The following is a 26,503-nucleotide window of genomic DNA, read 5'->3' on the forward strand; positions in this document are numbered from 1 at the left end:
GTAAACGCAGGACTGCATCTGCCTCTCCCTGATAATACATGAAAGTACCTCCATACAACGTCAAGTTCAAGCATTTAACTTTCCCCGTAGACTCGCACAATACACTGCCTTAAAAAACAAATAATAATGAATGACAAACTACAGTGTGTATTCTCCAAAAGGGACAGTAAAGAAAACTGAATCTCTAAGTACCAAACCTCCCATTTGACAAACCATGGAGCGAGAACACTATTATTTATTAGCATGTTTGCTTGTCACTCCCACAAATACCACTCAGTTACTCCCTTCAGTAAATACAGCCACAAAAGTAGCCAAAAGGTTTCCATGTGCAGCGTCATGACAGAGGCAAAACCTTAGTGAAAAGCCCTGAACCATCTGACAGTCTTTAATTTATTAGCCTTGTCGGTGACCTGAAGTTAAAACATAAATAAAGCTGCTTATTTAAATGACACATCTCTACAAAAGAAAGATCTACGCAAAGGAGATTTTTAAAATCCCTGTCTGAAATCCACCTTGAAAAAACCTTTATTTCCACAGTGCCTGGAGATAGAGTCCCCTTTGCTAGTTTAATCCGAATTACAAATAACTATGAATCCATATGCTAGCTCCTTTTGCTGATCCTCCTTCAATTCAGCACTGAAATGAAATCGAGAAACGGGGCTTATAGGCTGATTTTTTTCACTACATTCCTCCATACATTTTTAAAGAAACCTACAGGCAACGTAATGCTAAAAGATACCATCTGCAGCTTTCAATGAACGTTCATTTTCATCTTAAGTGCTTGTGGCATTCATGTCTAGCAAACACAGCTACCTTTAAAAACTGAATAAATCTAGGTAACATCTAGATAGCTGTCAGCATGATTAGGTCAGTAAAAATAAATAACAACGAGATAAAACTTCCATTCAGAAAAGCATAGAGAGATGGCTGAATTCTACACTGCCTGGATAGGCAGGCCCCATATGATCATTCAACCCCAGGTGTAATATCATTTTCAGATCTGGACATTCCACTTTATACTTCTAATTGCCTTGTGCACATTTCCAATATAGGCAAAACAGTAAAAGAGGTATTTTCAAGGCAGTGACTAGCTGTAATAATCAGAATAATGGGCACATTGTCACCCTATATAAGGGTTTCTTGACCCCTTTAAATTATGCCTGCTTTCAGGCTTTATGGCGCAGTGGAAATAGTATGTCTTATATCAGGTTAAAATAAAATTGAAATTCCCTTATGGCTGTCCTGGGAGTATTATAAAGCATGGAGCTAGATAGGGTAGCAGTTGCTAACATAACAATGTTCCTTTCACCGCTCTCTCCAGCAGGCAGACGCTGGACACAAATGCTTTTCAAGAGCGCCCCCTTTTGACACAAACCGGGCCCAGCAAGTCTCCAGCACAAACTTTCCCTGGTGTGGTGGTGCCTCAACTAATTTTTAAATTGGTCATTTATTGACGTAGGGGGAAAGGCATTATATGCAATTGATTTTTGTTATTGTGCTTCACCTTCTTTGCCCCTCTTTCAAACCCATTAAGCAGCGTGGGTTTTTACTGCTGAATGAATGAATATGAGTGGCTTTGCCTTTCCCAGGCAGAGCACCCCTGCCCATCATTCGTTTTCCAGCCCAGACCCACTGAAGCATTCCCAGGTACATATTATATATATAAAGAGAAACAGCAGAAGCAGAATCAATGGGACAGATGCAGGGGAAGCCAAGCAAGGCGGCGTCTCTCTCTCCTCCCTATGGAGAGGGGAGGGAAATTGGGTTCAAACAAACCCTCCGGTGTAACTTCCCAGAGCTCAGATTCGGTGCTGTCTATACAGGACGAACACTGGGTTTCTCTCTTTTCTCCCCACCCCCTGGTACGAAAGAGGCAGCAGCCCCGGAACGCGCCCGAACCCCGGTAACCGGAGCAAAGCCGGATTATCCGAGCGCGGTCCCCGCCCCAGCACCGCATCGCTCCCGAGGCCACCAGTACTCACGCTGCTGTTGTGCCCCGACCAGTGCACCATGGCCTGGTTGTGGGCCGAGTCCCCGGTCAGGGCGAAAGTGGTGCTGGTCAGTTTCAGCTCCTCGCCGCCGCGCATCTTGGTCACTTTCCCTTCCTCTTTGGAGCCTTTGGCTTGAGTCCGGGTCACTTTCTGTCCGTCCGTCCAAGGGCTGCCCCCTCCTGCCTGGCCCTGGCCAGGGGCCCCGCTGCTCCTCCTCGCCCTGGGCAGCAGGGGGTGGGAGCTAGTCACTTTGCCCAGCGAGCCGCCTGCCTCCTGGGCATCTCCGGGCGGCAGCAGCATCTCCTCCAGGCCATGGGCGGCTGCTGCTCCGCTCCCCTTCGCCATCCCCAAGCGCTGTCTAGACGGAGACTTCCCGTGCGCCTCCCCAGCCCAGCCATCCCCCTTCGCCCCGCTCCTGCGAGCTTCCCCAGCGCCCCACGTCCCCTCCACCGCTCCCGCAGCCGGCTGGACCCTTCCCCAGCCCCGGTCCTCTTCCAGCACCACAACCAGCGCCTCCTCCTCTTCGTCCTCGTCCCCGACCCCCCATCCTCCGCCGGGCTGCTCCTCCTGGAGGGCTTCTTCCCTGGCGAACCCCACATCCCTGCTCCCCGGCCAGCGGAACGGTCCCCGAGGCGGCGGCGGCGGCTCCTGCTGCTGTTTGGCCCGCGAGGAGGGCGAAGAAGGCGCCGGCGAGGAAGATGAGCAGGGTCTGCAAGTTATTTCAGCGCCGGTGAAACACCAAGGGGAGAGCAAAAGCCATGTCCAGGCGAGCAGAGCGATGTAGCAGGCTGGGGACCAGCCAGTCCCCCTCTCCATGCCTGGCCGACGGAGTTGGGGAGTTTGGGGGGGTTTCTTAAGGGGAGGGGGGCCGGGTTAGCAGCAGTAGTATTTGTAAAGGCTCCTCTCTTTCCCCTTCTCAGCCTCGGAGACGGTGACCAGGAGGAAGAAGGGAAAAAAAAACCCAACTCTCTCCCCGGTAGTTGGATCTGTTCTTTACTGTTGGTGGGATTTTTTTTTTTTTTTTTTTTTTTTTTGAAAAGTGCTTTTCAGTGAAACTGTTCACGTTCAAGGATTTGATCAAGTGAGAGGGTTACACCACACGGGGGAGGAGCCGAAGCGACCTAGCCAAGTGCCGCGGCTGAAATATACTAGCAATTCACCAACCACGCCGCTGCGTTTCCACTGGAATGGGGGGGTGGCAGAATAGTGGTGGGACGCCTGGAATAAAATAGCTAGAGAAGGATCGCCTAGCCGTTCTCCTGACGTGTGTGTGTGTGTGTGTGTGTGTGTGTGTGTGTGTGTGTGTGTGTGTGTGTGTGTGTGTGTGTGTGTGACAGACACACATACACTCACAGGTCAGGAGAAATGCTGGGATTTCCTTCCTTGGCTATTTTGTATGTACACACACATATACACCCAACAATGTTATAGAAGGATCACCCAATACATCTCCGCAGACAGCCATAGGGACACAGGGACAGACAGAGAGCGAGCGGATCTATGTACCAGCACAACACGACATAGCTATAGAACGATCAATCCATATGGCTCCTGACGCATGTCAATCTCTATACCATCGAGACACACAAAATAGTTACAGAAAGATCACCCAGTATTTTTTCCATAGATAGACCGACAGACACACACACCCAGAGGGAAAGTCTGTCAGTCTATCTATGGAGAACTATACAACAGAATACCTTGGGGGCACAACGCAACACATCTGCCGGAGAATCACCCCAGTTTAGTATTTCTCCAAACCTCTGTGTGTGTGTAAGAAAAAAGCCACAGGAAGATCAACCCAAGTATTTCTCCTGCCGTACAATCGAGTGTGAAACAAAATATCTGTGTCTGCGTGTGCCCAGGTGTGCGTACCAAACCACCTCTGTGTGGACACGAAGATCAGCCTCCCAGTAGCTCTTCTGAGGTGTCAGTGGGGGAGCGAGCCGGTATTTTTTGAGAAACAAACGTACGGACGTGTCTGTGTAAATCAAAAAATAGCTTTGGGAAGATAGACCAGCGTTACTGCTGAAATACTGGGGCGGCAGGGAGCAGGGAAGGGAATTGTTTTGTTCAGAGAGAAAAAGACCCACAGAAAGCCCATAGTCGCATTTCCCTAGGCTCGTGTCGGAGGCGGGGGGTAGGGGGGACAAAATCTCCCCGTAGCCAGGACACCCCCACTTTCTGTGTCTCCCTCCTGAAATGCAAAGCGATCGTTTGCGGCAGCAACCTCGCAAACTGGGCAACGTGTGAGTCTTTGGGGTCTGTTGGAGGGGTTGGTTTTCGTTTCCCCCATCTCCAAGTTCGCTCAGGTTGCAGGGGTGGGTGGGACCGGCTGGTCTGCTGCGTGAGTGTGGTGGGAAGGGAAGCCGAGGGAGGGATTTCTCAGCTGGCCACACGCATTTGAGGGTCACTATTGTCACATTCACATGTCTCCAGGACGGAAGCCAGGTCCGCTTGGAGCAATTAAGAAAACGAAGGACTCCAAAGACAGGTGGACACTTTCCATCCGGATTTCTTCCCGGATTCCCCCCTTTTCTCTTTATTTACAAGGACGGTGTCAATCCGTTTTGTGGTAAGCAATCACTGCATCCCGCTGCAGCTCGGAGCCTTCATGTGGCCACCCCTCTTCTCTTTTCATCCTGGGCTAGATTATTCCTCATTCCGCCGCTCTCTGCCTACGTACACCGGGCAGGGGCGCGCCCGGCAGCCGCTGTCCCGCCGCATGGAGGAGAATTCAACAGTTTTCTTCTGATGATCTGACATCTGGGGTCAAACAGGAGCGTGGAAGGGGCTGAGAGGAAAGGAGGGGAATGGGGGGAGGGTGAATCTGGGGAGGAAGAAGGATCTGGGGAGGTGGATTTGGGGGTCCCCAGGAAAGGGACATGGATGGAAGCCAAGCAACTGGTCTGGACGCTGCGGTGCCCAGCCACCGGTGTCTAATTGCAGTGTAGACAAACCCTCAGGCTTTGAAGCTGTGGGTGGCGGGAGTCGCTTTCCCCCCTTGCTTTGCAATTTCCAGGAGAACTACTCCGGCCTGCGGGGGGATGGTGGAGGGAGAGAACCATCAACTTTTGCAATAGAAAAAGAGACACATTAAGGTCTGGCTCCTGCCCATGGGGCTGCAGGACTGTGCCATCCGCGGGCAAGGAAGGGGAAAGGGACGTGAGAGGGGTTTGCTGGACTGCAGTGCAAGTCATGTTAAAATATTATATATAATGGTATAGCCTCCCTGCCAAGGAAACCAAGCGTGGTGCATTAATAGAGAGCTCACCACAGAGAGAGACACACCCCGCCCCCAGACCTCCCCACACACCCACAGACCTACACACACACCATGAGAATCTGCCCAGTGCCTCTGTTGGTTACAATCACACGACACGATTCCCTAATTCTCCTAGCAGTTGTGTAACACAGCGACTCCTCTTGGACAGGGTAGCAAAATGCCTCTACTGGGAGCAAGGAAGGAAAGGCTCCGTGACTGAGGATTTCCCTGTTTGCAGTGTCGTTGGAGCCACCTCGTCTCTCTGAATACAATACTTCCTCTGCCGGAGCCGTGTAACTTGTGGACGAAGAGGAAACCTGGCAACTCTAATGAGATTATTTCACTGTTGCCACTGTCTAGCCTCTGGAACTGGCCACCGGGGTGAAGAGAGAAACTCAGGAGGGATGGGTGAAATTGACAGTTGTATCCATTGCCTATTAAGACTCCCTGCTGTCAGTCAGAGCACTTGGAAACAACAACTCTCCAAACATGTATATATTGAAGGACATAAATCCACACCGCGTAGAGGTCAAGCACAGGAGTTTATTACACACAGCGCTGGTGGAGTGACACCTTGCTTATTAGGCTCAGAAACACTGTCACTCAATTGATTACAATAGAATATATAGATTTTCCATGGGCGGGGGAAGGTGACGGGGTAGGCAGTTCCACACCCCGGGATAGGTTTTGCGGCAAGACAAGATAGCGCATTAGCCAATGGTTAAAAGGTTACATAATGTCTCCGCCCATGGTCTCAAGTTAGCAAGTTCACATTTAATTAATACTTTGATAAAATGTTATTAGCATAAAATATATATGTGTTGAATTCTGATTTGGGGTCCATAGGAATGGAGCAACTCCTTTGATTGTCCAACAGGTACATTCCTAGGGGTTAAAGCAAAGAAACAGTGAAGGGATATGATAATACAGATTGTCTTCTGTGTGTCTCAAGGCAGGGTATTGGTCCCTGGGAAGGGAGGTGGAAGGATGCCGTATCTTATACTGACATGTGCCAATTTTTCATAAACTCAAGGTTGGATATGTGGGAAGACTGTTTCCCTACAGGAGAAACACAATAGGAACAAGTATCACGGGGTAGCCATGTTAGTCTGTATCTACAAAAACAACAAGGAGTCTGGTGGCACCTTAAAGACTAACAGATTTATTTGGGCAGAAGCTTTCGTGGGTAAAAACCTCACTTCTTCAGATGCATAGAGTGCATAGGTGCCACCAGACTCCTTGTTGTTACAATAGGAACAGGGATTCTTTGTTCAATTTGAAACATTGGATGAAACATAATTATTCAGTTATTGCTTCAACATCTGGCATTTCTACTGACCAAGCATATCTTAGCAAAGGCGATGTTATCTTGTTTATTCTGCTTTTCTCTTAGCTAATCACTATCTGCTAGGCCTCTGGTCTCTTGACCAACTCTGGACTTTGGGTCTGGAAAAGAGCTGTCACAATCCATATACCAGGTTGTTATATATAATACACATGGATTTTAACCCTTCATATATATATATATATGATATATATATGATAATAGAACCCAAGCCAAAAATAACATACATATATATCAACCATGTTATTTTTGGTTTGGGTTCTATTAGGTTTGAAAGCTCAGTGCCAAAATGTTTAGGGGCTGACATTTTATGTGAGGGGGAGCAGAGAGATACCAAAGCGATAGGTGCCTTAGATGGAATTTATATATAAGCACACAGGACATTGTAATTGTGGGATCACATATCTATACACTCTCTACACAGAGAGAAATGTGATATCTCAAAAGATGCTACAGCAGGAGAAGGAGCTCTTAAAAAAAAAATCAATCGATCATTTCCAGATGCAGTGGGTGAGTAGTATATCAGCAGCCTATTCCTTGTGGTACACACAGTTGTGTGAATTTTCCTGTTCTCCACAGTACCATTCCTCCCGTTTCTGGTAGAAATTAACTGTGTCACTCATATTAGCTCTAAACAGAAAAGGAAGAATGCAGGGAACCATCACCACCGCAAAGGGAAATGGGGCTAACACCCTGAAATAGGGACACAGATCAGGCATTTTGCAAATTCCTTTGGGCCAATGGTTGCTTCTTCCTCTCTGCTTCCTAAGCATTCTGCACTAAATTAAGTACCTCTGTCCACATAAATATCTTCCTCCCAGAGACTATGAACAGAACATTCAGAAGCCACCATTAGAGCTTGGTTAGCTACTTACAGCACAGAGATCATCCCTTTTACCCCGTTCGAGAATTATCCAGGAACGGATTCTGATTTTATTTATTACACACTTGCTCATCATTTCAAATTGTTAAACAAAATAGTCATGAAATCTATTCCTTATTCATGTCGTGACTGGTCTGACATGGGCCCATGACTTAGTCACATAGGCCCAGATACTCAAAGGTATTTAGGCACCTAATTCCCATAGAAATGAATGGGCGTTGGGTGCCTAAATACCTTTGAAGATCTGGGCCCAGCTGCTTGATGACAAGCGTTCATAAACAGGAGGGAAAGGTGTTCAGAATCTGAGACAGGTAGATGATTCTGACACAAAACCTTGTGAAAAGGCATTTCCTCAAGGATCCAAGAGATCTTCACTGTCTAGGAGCATCCTTGCAGATTAAAATGTTCCTTGTACTAATGTTGTGAGACATGAATTAAATGGGATGTGAACACTGTCAAGGTGAATCTGTGGTTTTCATTCAAATAAATGCTCAAATCCTTTTTTTTTTTTTTTTGCATATTCTCCCAGCTCTGGTAACCATTCTCAGTTACCGCTCAAGCCCCAGTTAGGTTCATTAAATAGAAGCCACAGCTCACATAAGACTAGATTTTCAGAGCTCAGAGCCTGATTTTTCAAGTGGTCAACTCTCACCAGGGTAGAGTTTCAAGAGAGCTCAACTCCCATTTAGGCACCCAGATAAGACTTTCAAAAGAAAATCTGGTCTCTAGTGTCTCTTCTGCCATTGTTAAATCACACACATTGACACAGGGATGCTCTGTTGAGGACCCTGTGACTATACAGAACCTCTTTGTCAACTCCCTAATCCCCTAACTCTGAAGAAGAGCATAATAATAACAACTCCATCGTGAGAGTGAAAGAAAAAGTAGCACATGAACAAGGGGGGATTTGATAGCTGCTTTCAACTACCTGAAGGGGGGTTCCAAAGAGGATGGATCTAGACTGTTCTCAGTGGTACCTGATGACAGAACAAGGAGTAATGGTCTCAAGTTGCAGTTGGGGAGGTTTAGGTTGGATATTAGGAAAAACTTTTTCACTAGGAGGGTGGTGAAGCACTGGAATGGGTTACCTAGGGAGGTGGTAGAATCTCCTTCTTTAGAGGTTTTTAAGGTCAGGCTTGACAAAGCCCTGGCTGGGATGATTTAGTTGGGAATTGGTCCTGCTTTGAGCAGAGGGTTGGACTAGATACCTCCTGAGGTCCCTTCCAACCCTGATATTCTATGATTCTATGAGTGTATGTGTGTGACATTGCCCTCTACTGGATTGATTGAGAACTGCTTAATTTTGTACTTCCGTACTACTGAGTGCTATGAAAGAGTCTCTGTTAGCGCAAGTGGCAGACCTTTGCTTTAGAAGCAAGAGTATCTGGACTCTAACCCTGCTGCTGTTTGAAGTTCCGAGTGGCCATAGTGCATAGCGTTGAAACTATGAAGTGCTTAGACAGCCATAGATTTGTCCTAATATATTTCCAAGAATAGAAACTGAATAAACCTACCCAATATCCATTCCAATCTGATTTAATCTCTGGACTAATCCATTATAATATGGTTTAATCCCTAACCGGCTGCAAATATCCATTCAAAGAAGCAGGAGCTGGTGTTAAGATTCTGTTAGACCACGTTGATTTTTAATTGATCGCTTAGTGTTGTAAGGCTCCCAGATGCTGTGGCAACAGGCACCGACACAGATTTCTAAGTGTGTGTGTGTTCCGGAAGGCAATTCATGACAGTGGAACATGCCTATACACAAGTGGCATCTGAGTTCCATTAAGGAAATCCTGAAAAAAGTTGCAGGTTTTTGTTTTCTGGGGAGGGGAATTTCAGGAGAGGAAAGGAAGGTTCGAATGATGCCTCCCCGGTTTAAAGTAAGTAATAAATAAAGAGACACCTACGCTGCTTCATGACCTAGCCCTAATCAAGCATATTCCGTGACTGCCCTGTATTGCTTGTGTCTGAAGTAGGGTCAGATTCTACTCCAATAAGGCCATTACAAGTTTTGCCATTTCTTCAATAGAAGCAGCCGCATATATTTGGACTGTAAGATGTCTGGAGAAAGGATTATATCTGCCCCTCTGCTTCACAGAGCACAGCCCATGCTCAAAGGCCAGATATTTTCAAATATTCAGCCCCAACAATTGGGGCCAGATTATTTGTTTCTTTGTTTTTGTTTATTAGAAAGAAAACTCAGCTCCTAGTTAGGAACCCAAAGCAAGGGGTCAAATTTTCAAGCGCTCACCATGTTTTTGTAAACTTAGCCCTGAGGGTCACCAAGGGAGCTGCTGGGTTCTGAGTGTTCGAAGATCCAAGCTGTATTTAGGTTCCTAAACGGGAGCAGAGCTCCTTTGAAAAGTTGGCACCAACTGTACCAGGTATAATGGAGAGAGACGTAATCATGGCTTAAAATTTATAATATCCAGGAACATGACAAGTAATGAAATGCTCCCTCTGGAGAAAAATCAGATTGCATAAACAGGAAAGTCTGACTCATACGGGCAGGGTCATTCATTCAAAGTAGTAAATGACTCTAATTCCCCCAAGATGCTACTGCAGTCTTCAGGTTTGGACTGCCCTCTCCACAGAGCTGAAAGTGTGTAAAGCTTGTACTTTTGAACTGTGCATATCTAGTATGGATTTTCATTTAACGCTGGGAGTGAAGCACTTCTGTAGTATTTAGGTTGACTGTATCATTTTATGGATAATTTAACGTTAAAAGCGGGACATTCAAGGGATCCGCTCAGAGCTGACTGTGGGAATGAGACTGAGTGGTTTAGTAAATGCGTCATGTTCTATTAAATCACCTTCATGTTTCTGATCACTTAAAGCCAGATTCTGCTACTCTGACATAGGGCAGCAGTACCGTACTATGCAGAAAGTTCTAGTGAATCCGAGCTCGTGAAACCAGTGCTCCGCTCATTACACTGCTTCCCCATAGAACAGAGAGTCACATTCAAGGTTTCAGTCCTCACCTTCAAGGTGCTCAATGGTAGGAACCAAAGCGTACCTAAAAGATCACTCGACCCTCAGGAAAAGGATTGTGGCACAGCCCATCTCCAGGGTAAAATTCATCGGGGCAGGAGATAGAACTTTCTCGGGAGCCGGTCCCAGACTGTGGAACGAACTCCCCTAGGAGGTGAGGACCATCCAAAACCTCAGCACCTTCAATGCTAAGTGCACTTCTTCAACCTGCCTGTCATAAAAGAACACAGACAATCTTAAATATTTTTAAAAGGAACAAACCTCACGATTTATTCCTCTGGGGAGAAAGAGAGAACCACGTGTGACATATGCCAAGAATGTGCTCAGATGCAATGGTGATAGACCCACCCAATTAAAGAGTCTGAATAGAAGATTGCTTAGCACGGCAGAATCAGGTCTTAAGTACGTACCAGACCGTGGCAGTCACTAAACACATCAGTCTCTGAGGAACAGTTAGCATACGTGATTGGCACAAGGGCAATATTTTGTTATGCCCATCTAAGATAACTTTAACGGAGAATGGAAAACAAAAGGGAGATGGGAGAGATTTTCATTTGACATCTGAACGGCCAGGAAGCCCTGTACCTTCAGAGTGAAATGAAGAACCTGCCTCTCCAAACTCACCTTCTCTCAGCAGCTCTAGCAAACAATATCGATTCTCACCCATAGGCAGCGCCCTGTGTTCACGTCATTACTTGAAGTCCTTATATTAAGACTGGATGTCTCGGTCTAAAAAAGATACTCTAACTCAACCAGAAGTTATGGGCTTGATACCGAATTCACTAGGTGAGGTTTAATGGCCTGTGTTATGCAGAAGATCAGAGTAGATGATCATATTAGCCCCTTCTGGCTTGAAAAATCTATGTATCAGGCGTGGCCTTAAATGTTTTCATAATGTGGACCACATTTTCATGGATAGTCTCAGAGGTCCACCTCCCCTCCCATTCACCATCACACAACAGCACTGTGGCAAGCACAGTCAGTACTTATATGGCAAAGTCCTAGGAGGAAGGTAATGTCATTTTAGCTGTCTTTTAATGCAACTTCACAGCTACCGACAAGATATTATAACAATAACAGAAACACGGTGGAATAGTAGTCATGACTGCAGTACAGTATTGAAGGGTATGTACAGTTCAGGAAAGACAGAAATAAAGACAAAGGTGGTGGAGTAGCTCTGTATATCAATAATGAGGTAGACTGTAAAGAAATTAGAAGTGACGGAATGGATAAGACAGTCTTTTTGGGCCAAAATCACTTTGGGGAAGAAAGCTACTAGAGGTTCTTCCGGGATAGTGCATGGAGTGTGCTACAGACTACCAGGATCCAATTTGGATATGGATAGAGATCTCTTTCATGTTTTAAAAGAAATAAATACTACTGGGAATTGTGTAATTATGGGAGACTTTAACTTCCCAGAAATGGATTGGAGGACAAGTGCTACTAATAATAGTAGTGCCCAGATTTTCCTGGATGGGATAGTTGACAGATTTCTTCACCAAAATAGTTGCTGAAGCAACAAGAGGTGATGCCATTTTAGATTTGGTATCAATGAGTAGTGAGGACCTCATAAAAGAACTGGTTGTAGAGGACAACCTTGGTTCGAGTGATCATGAGCTATTTCAGTTTAAACTAAATGGAAGGATAAACAAAACTAGATCTGCAACCAGGATCCTTGATTTCAAAAGCGCGAACTTAATAAAATGAAGGGAATTAGTTAGGGACGTGGACTGGACTGAAGAACTTAAGGATCTGAATGTGGAGGAGGCTTGGAGTTACTTAAAGTTGAAGTTGCAATCCCAAGCAAGGGGGCAAAAATTCATAGGAAAGGGTTGCAGACCAAGCTTGATAAGCAACATCTCAAACAGGTGATTAATAGAAAGCAGAAAGCCTACAAGGGATAAAGTGAGAACTGCCAAAAGCCAAGCCAAGTTGGACCTTGCAAAGGGAATTACAACCAATAGTAAAAGGTTCTCTAGCCATATAAATATGGAGAAAACAAAGAAAGAAGAAGTGGAACTCCTAAACACTGAGGATGGGGTGGAGATTAAAGATTATCTAGGCATGGCCCAGTATCTAAACAAATACTTTGCCTCAGTTTTAAATGAGGCTAATGAAGAGCTTAGGGGTAGTGGCAGGGTGGCTAATGGAAACAAGGATATGGAGACAGAAATTACCACATCTGAGTTGGAAGTCGGATGTGGTACCACAATTGAGTTGGAAGTCAAACTCAAATATCTTAATATTTGAGATAATAGGACTAAATCGGGCGGCCCAGATAATCTCCATCCAAGAATATTAAAGGAAATAGCACATCCAAATAGCAAGGATTTTGAATGAAGCTGTAAACTCAGGGGTCGTACCCTATGATGGGAGAATTGCTAAAATAGTTCCTATTTTTAAAAAAAGAGAGAAAACATGATTTGGGAAACTACAGGCCTGTTAGTTTGACTTCAATTTTATGCAAGCTCTTGGAACAAATTTTGAAAGAGAAAGTAGTTAAGGACATAGAGGTGAATGGTAACTGGGATAAGATACAACATGGTTTTACAAAAGGTAGATCATGCCAGACCAATCTGATCTCCTTCTTTGAGAAGGTAACTGATTTTTTAGACAAAGGAAATGCAGTAGATCTAATCTACCTGAACTTCAGTAAGGTATTTTATACAGTTCCACATGGGAAAGTATTAGTTAAATTGGAGAAGGTGGGGATTGATAAGAGAATTGAAAGGTGGATAAGGAACTGGTTAACGGGGAGACTACAACAGGTCATACTGAGAGGTAAACTGTCAGGCTGTAGGGAGGCTACTAGTGGAGTTCCTCAGGGATCGGTCTTGGGGTCAATCTTATTTAACATTTTTATTACTGACCTTGGCACAAAAAGTAGGAGTGTGCTAATAAAATCTGTGGATGACACAAAGTTGGGAAGTATTGCCAATATGGAGGAAGACAGGAATATCATACAAGAAGATCTGGGTGACCTTGTAAACTGGAGTAATAGAAATTGGATGAAATTTAATAGTGCAAAGTACATGGTCATGCATTAAGGGACTAACAACAAGAATTTTTGCTATAAGCTGGGGATTTATCTGTTGGAGTGACAGAGGAGGAGAAAGCCCTCACTGTATTGGTTGATCACAGAATGATTATGAGCCATCAATGTGATGCAGCCGTGAAAAAAGGCTAATGCAATCCTAGGATGCATCAGACCAATTATTTCCAGTAGCGACAGGGAAGTGTTAGTACCATTATGCAGGGCACTGGTGAGATCTCATCTGGAATACTGTGTGCAGTTCTGCTCTCCCATGTTTAAGAAGGATGAATTCAAACTGGAACAGATGCAGAGAAGGGCTACTAGGATGATGTGAGGAATGGAAAACCTACCTTATGAGAGGAGAATCAAAGAGCTTGGCTTGTTTAGCCTAACCAAAAGAAGGCTGAGTGGAGATATGATTGCTCTCTATAAATATATCAGAGGGATAAATACCCGGGAGGGAGAGGAGTTATTTAAGTTAAGCGCCTATGTGGACACAAAAACAAATGCATATAAACTGGTCATCAACAAGTTTAGGCTTGAAATTAGGCAAAGGTTTCTAGCCATCCAAGGAGTGAAGCTCTGGAATAGCCTTCCAAGGGGATCAGTGGAGGCAAAAAACTTAACTGGCTTCAAGATGAGCTTAATACATTTATGGAGGGGATGATATGATGGGACTGCCTATGACGGTACGTGGCCCATCGGTGACTGCCAGTAGCAAAATTCCCCAATGGCCGGTGATGGGACACTAGATGGGATTGAGTTACTACAAAGAATTCTTTCCCAGGTATCTGCCTAGTGGATCTTGCCCACATGCTCAGGGTTTAATTCAGGACCAGCCTTAGGGGTAGGCCACCCGGGCGACCGCCTGGGGCACTATGGTCAAGGGGGGCGCTGTGCAGGAGCGCCGAGGGGCGCACTGCCGGTGTAGAGTGAGAAACTGCTCCCGACTGGCTGGAGAGCGCTGCACGGGGGAGCGCCCAGATTTCTCTGGGTGGAGGAAAATGGGGCGGGAGGACAAGTGGTGACTCACAGATACTGCTCACACACACCCCAACATTCCTCCGGGCCCCCTAGGGGGGAGCAAGGAGCAACACCAAGCGCTCCCTGCATCCAGGCCACTTTCCCCTGGGCTGGGCTGTGAGGCGAGCAGCAGGAGCTCTGCTCTGCTGCACTCCCCTTATGCAGCCCAGGTGGGGAAAGTGACCCAGATGCAGGGAGCCCGGATGTCGCTCCTCGCTTCTCCTCTCACGGCCCCCTGAGGGGGGAGGAGCAGCGTTCGAAGGGGGGAGCGAGCAGCATTGCCAGCTGCTCCATGCATCCAGGTCAGTTTCCCCATGTGGGCGCAGGAGGGAGGTGCAGGGGTTAGGGGTGCAGGGTTGGGGTGCAGGAGAGGGACCTGGGGATTAGAGGTGCAGGAGAGGGTGTGGGGTTGGGGTGCAGGGGTTAGAGGTGCAGGAGAGGGTGTGGGGTTGGGGTGCAGGGGTTAGAGGTGCAGGAGGGAGTGCAGGGGTTGGGTTTTAGGGATTAGAGGCACAAGGGGCACAGTGCAGAGGTTGGAGCAAAGTGGGGTGGGGAGCCCGGGGAGCCCGGGGAGCCCGGGGAGCCCGGGTCAATGGGGAGAGTGCCGTCCTCATGGGGGCCAGAGGCGCCAAAATACAAATTCACTCAGGGTTCCATTTTCCCTAGGGCCAGCCCTGGTCTAACTCATCGCCATGTTTGGGCTCAGGAAGGAATTTCCCCCCGGGTCAGATGGGCAGAGACCCTGGGGGAGTTTCACCTTCTCTGCAGCATGGGGCAGGGGTCACTTGCAGGTTTAAACTAGTATAAATGTGAATTCTCTGTAACTTGCAGTCTTTAAACCATGATTTGAGGACCTCAGTAAGTCAGCCAGAGGTGGGTGGGTGAGACTCTGTTGCCTGTGATGTGCAGGAGGTCAGACTAGATGATCATGATAGTCCCTTCTGACCTTAAAGTGGAACGCTGGTGACCCACAGATCACAGAGAACCTCTCCTCTGATCCACCTGCAAGGCAACAAGACACCACCGTAGACAGAGAGAAAAGGAGCCAAAGACAGGAAAGGAAGGAAAAAACCCCATGAGCTGCAGTTTTCCAGCCCACAGCCCCCGTGCACAACCAGAGAGGTGGTTTTGAGAGGATGGAGCTGCTGTGGCCAATGAAGCACCTCAATACAGGCGAGTAAAGGATTTACGCTGCTCCAAATCCTTATCCACTTTCCCCACCTCATTATCCCCACCGAAGAAAGTCTTTCCCTTGCCCCCACACAACCTAAGGTGGGCGTAAAAGGGAAACAGCAAGATGTTTTGTTTCCTAGTCTCCGGTGTAGCTAAACTCAAAGCAACGTTTCTCTGTGAAAGCAGAATTTCTTAGTAAATTAGAAAGAAACACATCCAGCTGGGACCCCTGCCTGTGATGGTGGAGTTTGCCAAGAGACCGCACTCAGCTTGCCTCTGCTCTGGGCTGTTTTGTCTCCTACAGTAAACACAGCCTTTTAAGACTTTCACCTCAAGTTATTTCTCTTCTGGATGTTAGGAATAGCCCCATAGAAAAGACACGTGGCACTCCAGCAGGTCAGGACTTTGTAGCTGTCAGTTAGAGCAGAGGGGAGCATGTTTACTGGGGAGAAAGAAAAGAAAAAGAATTAATTAAAAAAACCTAGCAACTGGCTGCTGACCGGAGGCAGGAGACACGTGCCCTGCCCAACCCTGATAATCCCCATCGCTCCTGGGGTCAGATTCGATGGCAACAAAACCAATAAAGTCTCAGACAGGCTCCTCACTGGGGTCTGGTTTAATTAAAGCCGAAACACAAATGGTTTTCAAACAATTCTAGAGGAAACTCTTCCCACCCCAACTAGCTAGTAGAGCGGGTCGGGAATTTTTTGACACAGCTTTTTGTGGCAACATGGACACCGGAGAGCGCTGCTACTAAGATGGATGCAGATTGCTTGAGCTCTGGAGAAGCCCATGGGGAAACCTCAAACATTGTCCCATAAACCCCACTATCCAACACCAAGAAATATTGCAGCTGATTACTGAACCCCCTCCGCCCCCCGTTGCCCTCTAGCTCACAACTTATTCTCCAAATCCAAAACCATCAATAAAACAGAGAAGATCTGCCTCCCCGACCTACAACAAAATGGTGCTTGAGCCTGATGGAACACAGCTGATGGCTGTACTACATCCGGTGGTCATAGATACTGTTGACATTAAATCTACAGTTCCCATCCTACAGACCACCATGATTGAGATTCAGAGCTCACTACAAGCTCTACCCTGATGGCCGGGTGAAGCAGAACACAGAATTTCTGAGTCGGAAGATGATTTCAAAGAAAACAAAGTACAGGTTATGAAAAACTGTAATGATATACATTAAATAATTGGAGATATCCTATCTCCTAGAACTGGAAGGGACCTTGAAAGGTCATCAAGTCCAGCCCCCTGCCTTTGCTAGCAGGACCAAGTACTGATTTTGCCTCAGATCCCTAAGTGGCCCCCTCAAGGATTGAACTCATAACCCTGGGTTTAGCAGGCCAATGCGCAAACCACTGAGCTATCCCTCCCCCCCTTAATATCAAGACTATTAAGACCAAGCTAATTGATCTAGAAAGCCACTCATGATGATAAGGACCCAGACAGTCCGTTTTTTTGGCTTCTGTGACTGGGTGCCATTTAGGCTTGCCAGGTGCCTAGTTTTTGACCGGAAAGTCTGGTTGAAAAGGGGACCTGGCAACCCTAAATGATACCCAAACCAAAAGTCCAGCTACCACTGGGTGAGACGAGGCATCAGGTCATTAACCTGTGCCAGCACCAATTCAGCCAGGGCCACCTCCTACCTGCAGGCAGGCTCCTTGAGACAATGCAGCAAGTGACAGAGGGAGAAGGGGAGAGGAGTGAGTGATGGGGCAGGGCCTTGGGGGAAAGATATGGAGAAGGGGCGGGGCCTCAAGGGAAGAGGTAGAGCAAGGGCAGGGCCTTGGGGGGGGGAAGAGGCAGGCCAGGAGGTGGGGCCTTGAGGGAAGAGGTGGGGCAGGGGTGTAGCTTTGGGGTCCAGTTACTAGCATTTAGAAAGGTGGCCACCTTGACAATGTAACATTGGGATTGTGGATATCCCTGAGGGAACAGAGAATGGGAAACCCTCTGAATTTGTCCCTAAACTGCTACATTGTTGGATCTGCCAGTAGATTTTTGTTTTGATATAGAACGGGCACCCCAGGCCCTTGCCCCCACACCCAGCTGCAGTTCAGCCTAGAGAGCTTTGATTGTGAAGTTTACCACCTAAGGACCTTATTCTGCAGAAGTCCAGAGAGAAAGAAGGAGCAGTTATGGGGAGACCCAGCTATTAAAATACTGCTTTTAAGATTATGCCTGTCATGTGGTTGCAATGAGGTTGCAACCAAGCAAAGCAATTGGCCAGGAAGATAGACTTGGAGTATTTTATTAAATACCCAGCAATGCTTCATATTAAGACTGGTCAGAAGATATTATCATTCAGTTCCCTGCCGGGGGCAGAAACATACCTCAAAAATCTGTAAACTCCTCCCTTGCAAGAGGACACACTTATGGAATGATCCAACCATATGGCTTTTATGTAATGCTCTCTAAGATCTGACATGGCTGCTCTAAACAAGTTGATGGGTGCTAGCTGATCAGGATATGTTAGTTCCTTTTGTTTTTGTTTGTTTCCCTCTCTCCCTCTCTCTCTCTCTCTCATTGGGATTGAAAGGTTAAAAGATTATCATCCATTTATTTCCGATTGAATTCATGGTAAAGGAGCATCAACGTAAACTCTTTCAAGTAGTAATATTTATCTCATTGCTTTATTCGATGATGCTTCCTTATGGACTCGGGTTGCCAATTGTCTAATCACACAAACTCAAACACTCTTGCCTCGCCCCTTTCACCGGGCTGGGGCAGGAGGTTGGGGTGCGGGAGGGGGTGTGGGCTCTGGGTTGGGGTCAAGTGTTTTAGGGTGTGGGAGGGGGCTCTGGGCTGAGCCTGGGGGTTGGAGTACAGGAGGGGGTGGGGGCTCTGAGCTGGGGTCGAAGGGTGTGGGAGGGGGCTCTGAGCTGAGCCTGGGGGTTGGAGTACAGGAGGGGGTGGGGGCTCTGAGCTGGGGTCGAGGGGTGTGGGAGGGGGCTCTGAGCTGAGCCTGAGGCAGGGGGTTGGGGTCCAGGAGGGGATGTGGGGTGAAAGCTCTGGGAGGAAGTTTGGGTGCAGGAGGGGGCTCCTGCCCCTGTTTTATCACTTATTTAATTCCTCTTTCTGCCCCTCTCCTCGTACCGTCCCGTGATGAGAATTTCCTTCTCACTCCTGTAGGATACACACTGGGAAGCAACACACTATCGCTGGCTTATACAGCTTTTGCTGCTTAGATATGCAAGAACTGTATGCTGCTCAGGAAAATTTGCTATTTCTCATTTATTCACAAAGCAACTTTATATTTTATCCGGTGTTGTTTAACAATGATGGCTCCGATAATTAAATGTGTCTCCTGGAATTGAAAGAGTCTTAATAACCCTATTAAAGAAAAAAATATATACTCAATGCTTAAAAGAAAGAACATTGACATTGCGATTTTCCAGGAAACACATCTGATAGACCTTGAAGCTTGTAAACTGAATAGAGATTGAGAAGGCTTTTCAATTTCTAGCAGCTTTAATTCTAAAGGGAGGGGCGGTACCATACTAATACATAAAAAGTTGAATGTGAATATTCTAAGCACAAGGTCTGACAGGGCAGATTTATTGTCTTCAAGGCTGAAACTGGCAATTCTATAATCATCTTTGCCAACCTCTACAGGCCAAATCAGAATGATCCCAAATTTGTAATGAGTGTAAATGACATGGGACACCACCCTAGTTTTGGAGACTTTAAGAAATCTCTAGACCCTGTCCTTGATAAAGCTTCTCCTCCATACACACACGGCTGATCTAGATTTACAAGATGCATGAAGACTGGGTAATCCTACGCCCAGAGACTATAGGGTTTTTTTCTGCAGCTCATTCAATATATTTAAGATTTGACCAGGGGTGCTGAAACAATTTGTAGAGCAGAGGTGCTGAGAGCTATTGTACCAAACTATAAACCCAGTATATAATGGAATCCACTTCAAGCCAGGGGGTGCAGAAGCACCTCCAGCACCCCTAGATCGGACTATTTCTTAGTGTCACAACACTTGATCAGTTCTGTCAGTGATTGTAATATTGATACTATTGTTATCTCTGACCATGCACCTATACATATATTTTTAGGCCCACAGGGTATGCACCCCCAACTAAAATGTGGAGATTAAATACTTCTCTGCTGTTTGGTACATCATTATTAACTCTATCCAGCAGGAGTTAGGATTTTGTTAAAGAACAAATGGCCCCCACCGCTTCATCAGCTGCCACACTTTGAGAATCCTTTAAAGCCTTCATCAGAGGCCGTATCATCTCTTATGCCAGCTTTACAAAGAAATAGAGAGAACCTAGAATTGATACTCTCGTGAAAGAATTTAAGACCTTGGAGGTAGACTATGCTTCTGTCCCCTCCCCAGAAGAACTCAGAACTCTCATCAATCTCAGATATGAAATCAACAAACTTCTGTCCCAAAAGGCTGAGTATGCTTCAAACAGAATAAAGTACAATGACTGGGAATCTGGCGAGAGAGTTGGCAAGCTATTGGCACAGAGACTTAAGCAAAAGGCTAACAGAAATAAGATTGCTGCTGTGTGTCATAGAAGCAATAAAGTATATACAACACAGTTGGATATTAATAAACAATTGCAACAGCTTTATTCAAAATCTATCTTTAGCTGAAGAAGGAATCAGTAAAGATGGCCTAGATAACTTTTTTCGCGGATTGTCTCTACCATAGATCTCTGACTCTCAGAAGGCACTTTTAGATGCCCCTTTAGAAATCGCAAAACTGACTCGGGCTATAAAAGATATGAAGGTTGGCAAGATGCCTGGCGCAGATGGATTCCCAACTGAATTTTAAAAATAGTTCTCTGAAACTTTAATACTAGATTACCGAATATGTTTAACGTGGCCAAGAATGAGCAAACTCCCACCTATTCTAAGAGAAGCTATCAGCGCCCCACACTAACAGTTCAATCGGTGCAAGGATCCGCACCACCAACACAAGCATAGCGTGGACACACAAAACCGATGTAATTACTGCAGTGGCTGTATGCTGATGTAACTTAAATCGACTTCATTTTGTAGTGTAGATTGGCCCTTAGTTGTATTTTGTTAAATTTTTGTGTTTCTAAATCTCTCTTCCTGCTTTATTCCAGCTACCTAGATTCCAGCTCAGTGCTGTGTATGTAGGAACATAATATTGTGTGTTTGAATTTAATAACTATTTGAGATTGTCAAATAGAATTATTGAATCAAAGATTATCGATCAGAGATTAGTACAGCACTACATGGAGTACAAAAAGAATAAATGCATTACCATCCTTGGTGTAAGATAAAGAGCTGGCCGCTGCCTCTCTTTTCTGTAGCTTGTGAGACGCCAGCAGTTTGCACTCCCGATCTAAGTCCCAAAACCTCTGTCTTTTTATGGGGTATGAGACCAAAAAAAACCCTTCTTGGAAGGAAAAATACTTCTGCACGATTAATTTCACTGTATAACCTGTTTTGATATTTTCCTTTTACCTCATTACTGATGGAATTTCTTTTATGGCATCTTTAGTTTACATGATCAATAAGCTAAAGGGAATTTTAATCCGGTCATTATTATTTGTTTCATTCCTTACAGAATCATCTGCACTAACAATTACCCCTTATTGACCACCCAGTCCATTACAGAAAACATCTGTCATAGCACATATTCCTTATCAATCACCCAGCTTTGTTTATACTTTTACTAGGTTGAAGGTTCTTTTCCCTGGACAGCAACACTCCCACAGACTTGAAGGCACCAGCCATAATGAAGTAAGTTCAATATTTGAATTACATAAAGTTTCTGAACACAGGTCACTCACAGGTTAAAACCCAACACGCTGGGCCTTAGAATTCAAACACACCCTTTGCTAATACCATGACGATTTGGGGAGAACAGTTCATATGTAAATAAGTTTAATATACAAGAAAATTGAAAGGGTTAATATTTCCTAACAGGTACTAGCAATAAGAACGGCCATATTGGCTCAGACCAAAATGGTCCATCTAACCCATTATCCTGTTTTCTGACAGCAGCCAGATGCTTCAGAAGGAATGAACAGAACAGGGCAATTTCAAGGGGTACATCCTCTGTCGTCCAGTCCCAGCTTCTAGCAATTGATGGTTTAGGGCCACATTGTGCATGGAGTTGTGTCCCTGACCATCTTGGGCTAACAGCCATTGCTATACCGATTCCCCATGAATTTAGCTAAATTTTTTTTGAACCCAGTTATACTTTCGGCCTTCACAACATCCTCTGGCAACGAGTTCCACAGTTTGACTGTGCGTTGTGTGAAGAAGTACTTCCTTACGTTTTTTTAAACCTGCTGCCTATTCATTTCATTGGGTAACCCCCCGTTCTTGTGTATTGTAAAGGGGCAAATAACATTTTCCTATTCGCTTTCTCCACGCCATTCATGATTTGTCATTTCTTTTCTAAGCTCTTTTCATTTTCTTTTATAGATCAATCAGGCTCATCGTCATTTTACTTCTACTAGGTGGCCTGATGACAGTCCCAAAGGGTTAAAATAAGGGAAAGTGAAATCTAAAACACATAATACGCCTGCTATGTAAAAATCCTTGAGCTTTTAAAGCATTCAGCAATGGCTGAACATTCTTCCTGTACTGTACTCGGTTACTGCAATAATGCATCGTAATACAGTTTGCATTGATTAACCACAAGGTACATGTACTACATCCGCAAGCTAAGAGGGAAAATGAAGGAGGATCTCTCTTTGAAAGGCCACAATTGCTTAATTGTCTAAGGAAACTGCCACACACGTTTACCAGTGTGTAGAGGGGACAGGGCTGACCCACCTATTTCCATAGTTCAAACAGACCATCATTCCTGGGCTACATTACATTAATGCAAAGCAGGTTCCCCCACTTGGTTGTTATTAATTACCCTGACTCCTTGCAGCAGGGCTTAGAGGCGCTGATGTTCTACGGCACCCGCAGCTACCCTCACCATTAATAAATTATTTGGCCGGGACATGCCTGCTGCAGGAGAAAACAAAGGGAAACCACTCAGCCTCTGTAAATAGACGGCAGCTCTTCAAAGGGGCTGCAGTTCCATGCGGAGTCAAACAGAACAAAACGTCGGCGTCACTGCAGAGTAAATGGAGATCTAGAACAGGGGTGGGCAAACTACGGTCCGCGGGGCCGTCCTGCCCGGCCCCATAGCTCCCGGCCGGCCCCGGCCCCTCCCCTGCTGTCCCACCTCCCCCACCGCCTCAGCTCGCACCTGTGGACTCAGGAGGAGCATCGGGCGGCCGCGCAGCCGGCCGGAGAGAAGCAGCGCTTTGAAGGGGAAACTGCCGCTTCTCTCTGGCTGCGCGGCTGCCCCTGCTCCTCCTGCGTCCTTCACCCATGTTCGCAGGGCCGCATTCCGAAAGGGGCCGGAGGGGGGAAATAGGGGGTGGGATCCCAGGGGGGCCATTAGGGGCAGGGGGTCCCGGGAGGGAGTGATCAGGGTACAGGGAGGGGGCTTGGATAGGGGATGGGATCCTGGGGGGCGGTTGGGTCCCGGGAGGAAGCGGTCAGGGGACAAGGAGCAGGGGGGGTTGGATGGATCAGGGGTTCTGAGGGGGGCACTCAGGAGGTGGGAAGTGGGAGGTGGTGGTGGGGGCAGTCTGTTTGGGGAGGCACAGCCTTCCCTGCCCGGCCCTCCATACAGTTTCGCAACCCTCGGGCCAAAAAGTTTGTCCACCCCGATCTAGAGCAATAAACTGATGGCTGCCAAAACACAGCATGTAGGAAAGGAAAAAAAGATAAAATCAGACAAACAAGGTAAAGGGGAGCATATGGCTCAGGGGATCAGTACTGGAAGACAGGGCCTTTCCCCCTCAGATCAGTGGGTCAAATCCAGATCAGGTTGATAATAGCCAAAGGAGGTTAGTATGACCAGGTGATGACTGGCTGTGATCTGAACGTAGCACTGGGATGCAACAACTCCACAGGTCTAATCCCAGCTCTGACAATTCCTGCTGTAACTTTGAGCAAACCACTTCACATCTTCCTCGGCGCTGCCACAGACTTCCCATGTGAAGTGGGGCAAGTCACTGAGCCACTCTACGACTCAGTTCCTCATCTGTAAAATGGGGACAATGCTACTTAACTACTTCACAGGTGTGTTGTGCAATGTTCGTAAAGAACGTTAGCTGTTCCCATTTTATAAGCCCCCTTTGTATGATCATGTACTTCACAGTAAAAGTCCAATCCACTACTCCTTACAGCAGTCATAGCACGACTACTACTATGAAATGCGCTCTCATTTTTCCTTTGTAGGGAAGTGCTAAGTGTTATTGTGCTTGATCCCAGCCCAGTTCATAGTGGTCAAGTGACCAGGCCCACAAACAAACAGCCCTAACTTGCACTGTGCATGGCACGCCCAGCAGAGGTGCCAAGCATGCAGGGGGGCGAGGAACACATAGGGGCCGATTCCTGGGATGCTCTGGGGCTGGAGCACCCACGGGGGGAAAATGGTGGGTGCTGAGCCCTCCGTCAGCCCTCCTATCAGCTCTCCCCCCGTCCCGCCAAGGCCTCCCACCCACCGGCGGGCCCTGCAGATCAGCGCCTCCCCCTCCCTCCCAGTGCCTCCTGCCTGCTGTGATCAGCTGTTTTGCAGCACGCAGGCAGGAGGTTCTGGGGGCAGGGGGGCAGAGCGAGGATGCAGCACGCTCAGGGGATGGGGCAGAACTGGGTGGGAAGAGGCGGGGAGGGGGTGGAGTGGGGGAGGAAGAGGCGGGACGGGGTGGGGCCTTGGGGGAAGGGGTGGAGTGGGGGCAGGGCCTGGGGCAGAGCTGGGAGTTGAGCACCCTCCGGCACTTTGGGAAATCGGTGCCCGTGGGGGAACAGTTTTGGGGGGGGGGGAAACCACGGAAGCCCTTTTTGCTCTGAAATGCAACCATTTTTGATTTTCTGAAATTTTTCAAAAAACTTTTCTTGAAAAATTCCAACTGAACAAAATTGAACTTTTTAATGTTGGAGGGGGAGGTATGTTTGTTGTTCCCCTTTTCCTTCCTCTTCTCTCTCACCCCCCTACCCCACCCCCTCACACATTTTCTATCATTTTTGCCATTCATCTGAATGCTGCCCAGGGTTTTGCTACACCAAGCCTATTTAAAACTTCCCCATCTTTTGCAATGGGAAGCCACAGCAAAAGTGACAATGAAAAAGGGCTGGAGGGAGGGCAGAAATGTGGCTCTCAGTCATTCTACTGTAGCAGCTGCAGAAAGATTAAAGAAAATAAACAGTGAGAAAGGGCTTAAAAACAGAAATTTGGTATTCTGAAAAGCTAAAATCTCTAGGTTGGGTGAAAAACTGGAAAATTGCAAAAAACGGGCGCTTTGTCACAACAATCTCTCCTTGCACAATTTTTTCTTAATTTTAAAAAATTTCATCAGAAAAAAATGTCAAGCTAAAAATGTTGACCAGCTCTAGCCTGAATGAGCCGTGGAGAACTAACTCCTTCTATTCGACAGATTCCAAGGCAGAAGAGACAATTGTGATCATCTTCCAACCTCCTGTGTAACGCAGACCATAGAACTACCCCAAAATAACTTCTAGAGCAGATCTTTTAGAAAAAATCCAATCTTGATTTAAAAATGGTCAATGATGGAGACTCCAAGTTGTTCCAGTCGTTAATTACTCTATTAAAAATTTACATTTTATTTCCAGTCTGAATTTGTCTAGCTTCAATTTCCAGCCATCGGAATATGTTGTATCTTTCTCTGCTAGATTGAAGAGACGATTATTGAATAGTTGTTCCCCATGTAGGTACTTACAGCCTGTGATCAAATCACCCTGTAACTGTCTCTTTGTTGAGCTAAATCGATTGAGCTCTTTGAGTATCACTAGGAGGCAGACTTTCTAATCCTGCAATCAGTCTCGTGGCTCTTCTCTGAACCCTCTGCATTTATCAACATCCTTCTTGAATCGGGGGCACCCGAACTAGATGAAAAGAACCGGCAGGGGATAGAGTCCTGCAGCTCCTGTGGGTCCCAAGCACCTGCTGCCATAATAGAAGAAGCGAAATAAATATTCTACAAACAATGTGGGAGCAGGTGAGAGTGGGTATTGCCGGGTGGGATAGGAATGGGATTAAACACATTTTAAAAGTAGTCCCACGCAGGGCTCTAGTAAAGGGCACAAATATACTTGCTTACCCCAAGGACTAAAATGCCTAGTTACGGCACTGGCATCTAGTAAAATGTTCTTAAACTAAACCCAATTATCATTCACATTTTTCTATTACATTTTCCCTCCCAGCTGATCTGGCTCATAATTGTTTTCAGCTTTGTGAAATTGACCCTTTTAAAACATCAACTATATGTAGTAGTGGTTTGGGCTTTGTTCTTTTGCACATTATAAATGTGATCACGTCATGATCACTTGTGCCTACGTTACCATTAATTTTTCGTTCTGTGATCAGTTTCTCTCTATCTGTCAAGGCAAGGTCTGATATAGAATTCCCCTGGTTGGTTGCTACACTTTTTGAGTTAGCAAACTGTCATCTATAATATTTAGAAATTCTAAGGATGTTTTATTATGAGATCACAGCATGAGACCACCAGCATAAGTCACTCTAACTGAAGTCCCACACGATCATGGCAGATTTTTTTCCTCGTTACATGTAGGTGTGCAAGGAGCCAGTCCTCCTTGTTAGGAGTATGTACTGTGCCTTTAAGAGCAGAGAACATATTAAAGAGAAGGGGATTGGTCTAGGAAGAGCCAGCTGGAAGCAGTCCAGAGTCAGCTTCGCCAGTTGCACTGCCAGGAGCACATAAGAACATAAGAACGGCCATAGTGGGTCAGA

General features: G+C 46.3%; 1 protein-coding gene across 2 annotated transcripts in view; it reads right to left on the reverse strand.

Annotated features, from left to right (window-relative positions):
* SORCS3 (sortilin related VPS10 domain containing receptor 3) overlaps positions 1–26,503 on the reverse strand; it is a 530,373-nt gene that overhangs the window by 462,042 nt on the left and 41,828 nt on the right. The window contains exon 1 of one of the 2 annotated variants that reach the window (XM_005303514.5): positions 1,983–3,004. The exons of the other annotated variant lie outside the window; for it this stretch is intronic. Within the exon in view, the coding sequence (XP_005303571.3) occupies positions 1,983–2,807 (825 nt within the window). The 5' untranslated portion in view covers positions 2,808–3,004. Of the gene's footprint in view, positions 1–1,982; positions 3,005–26,503 lie in introns of those variants that run through there. 2 annotated transcript variants of the gene reach the window in all.

Source organism: Chrysemys picta, chromosome 7 (genome assembly GCF_011386835.1).
Source record: "Chrysemys picta bellii isolate R12L10 chromosome 7, ASM1138683v2, whole genome shotgun sequence".
Classification (NCBI taxonomy): Eukaryota; Metazoa; Chordata; order Testudines; family Emydidae; genus Chrysemys; species Chrysemys picta.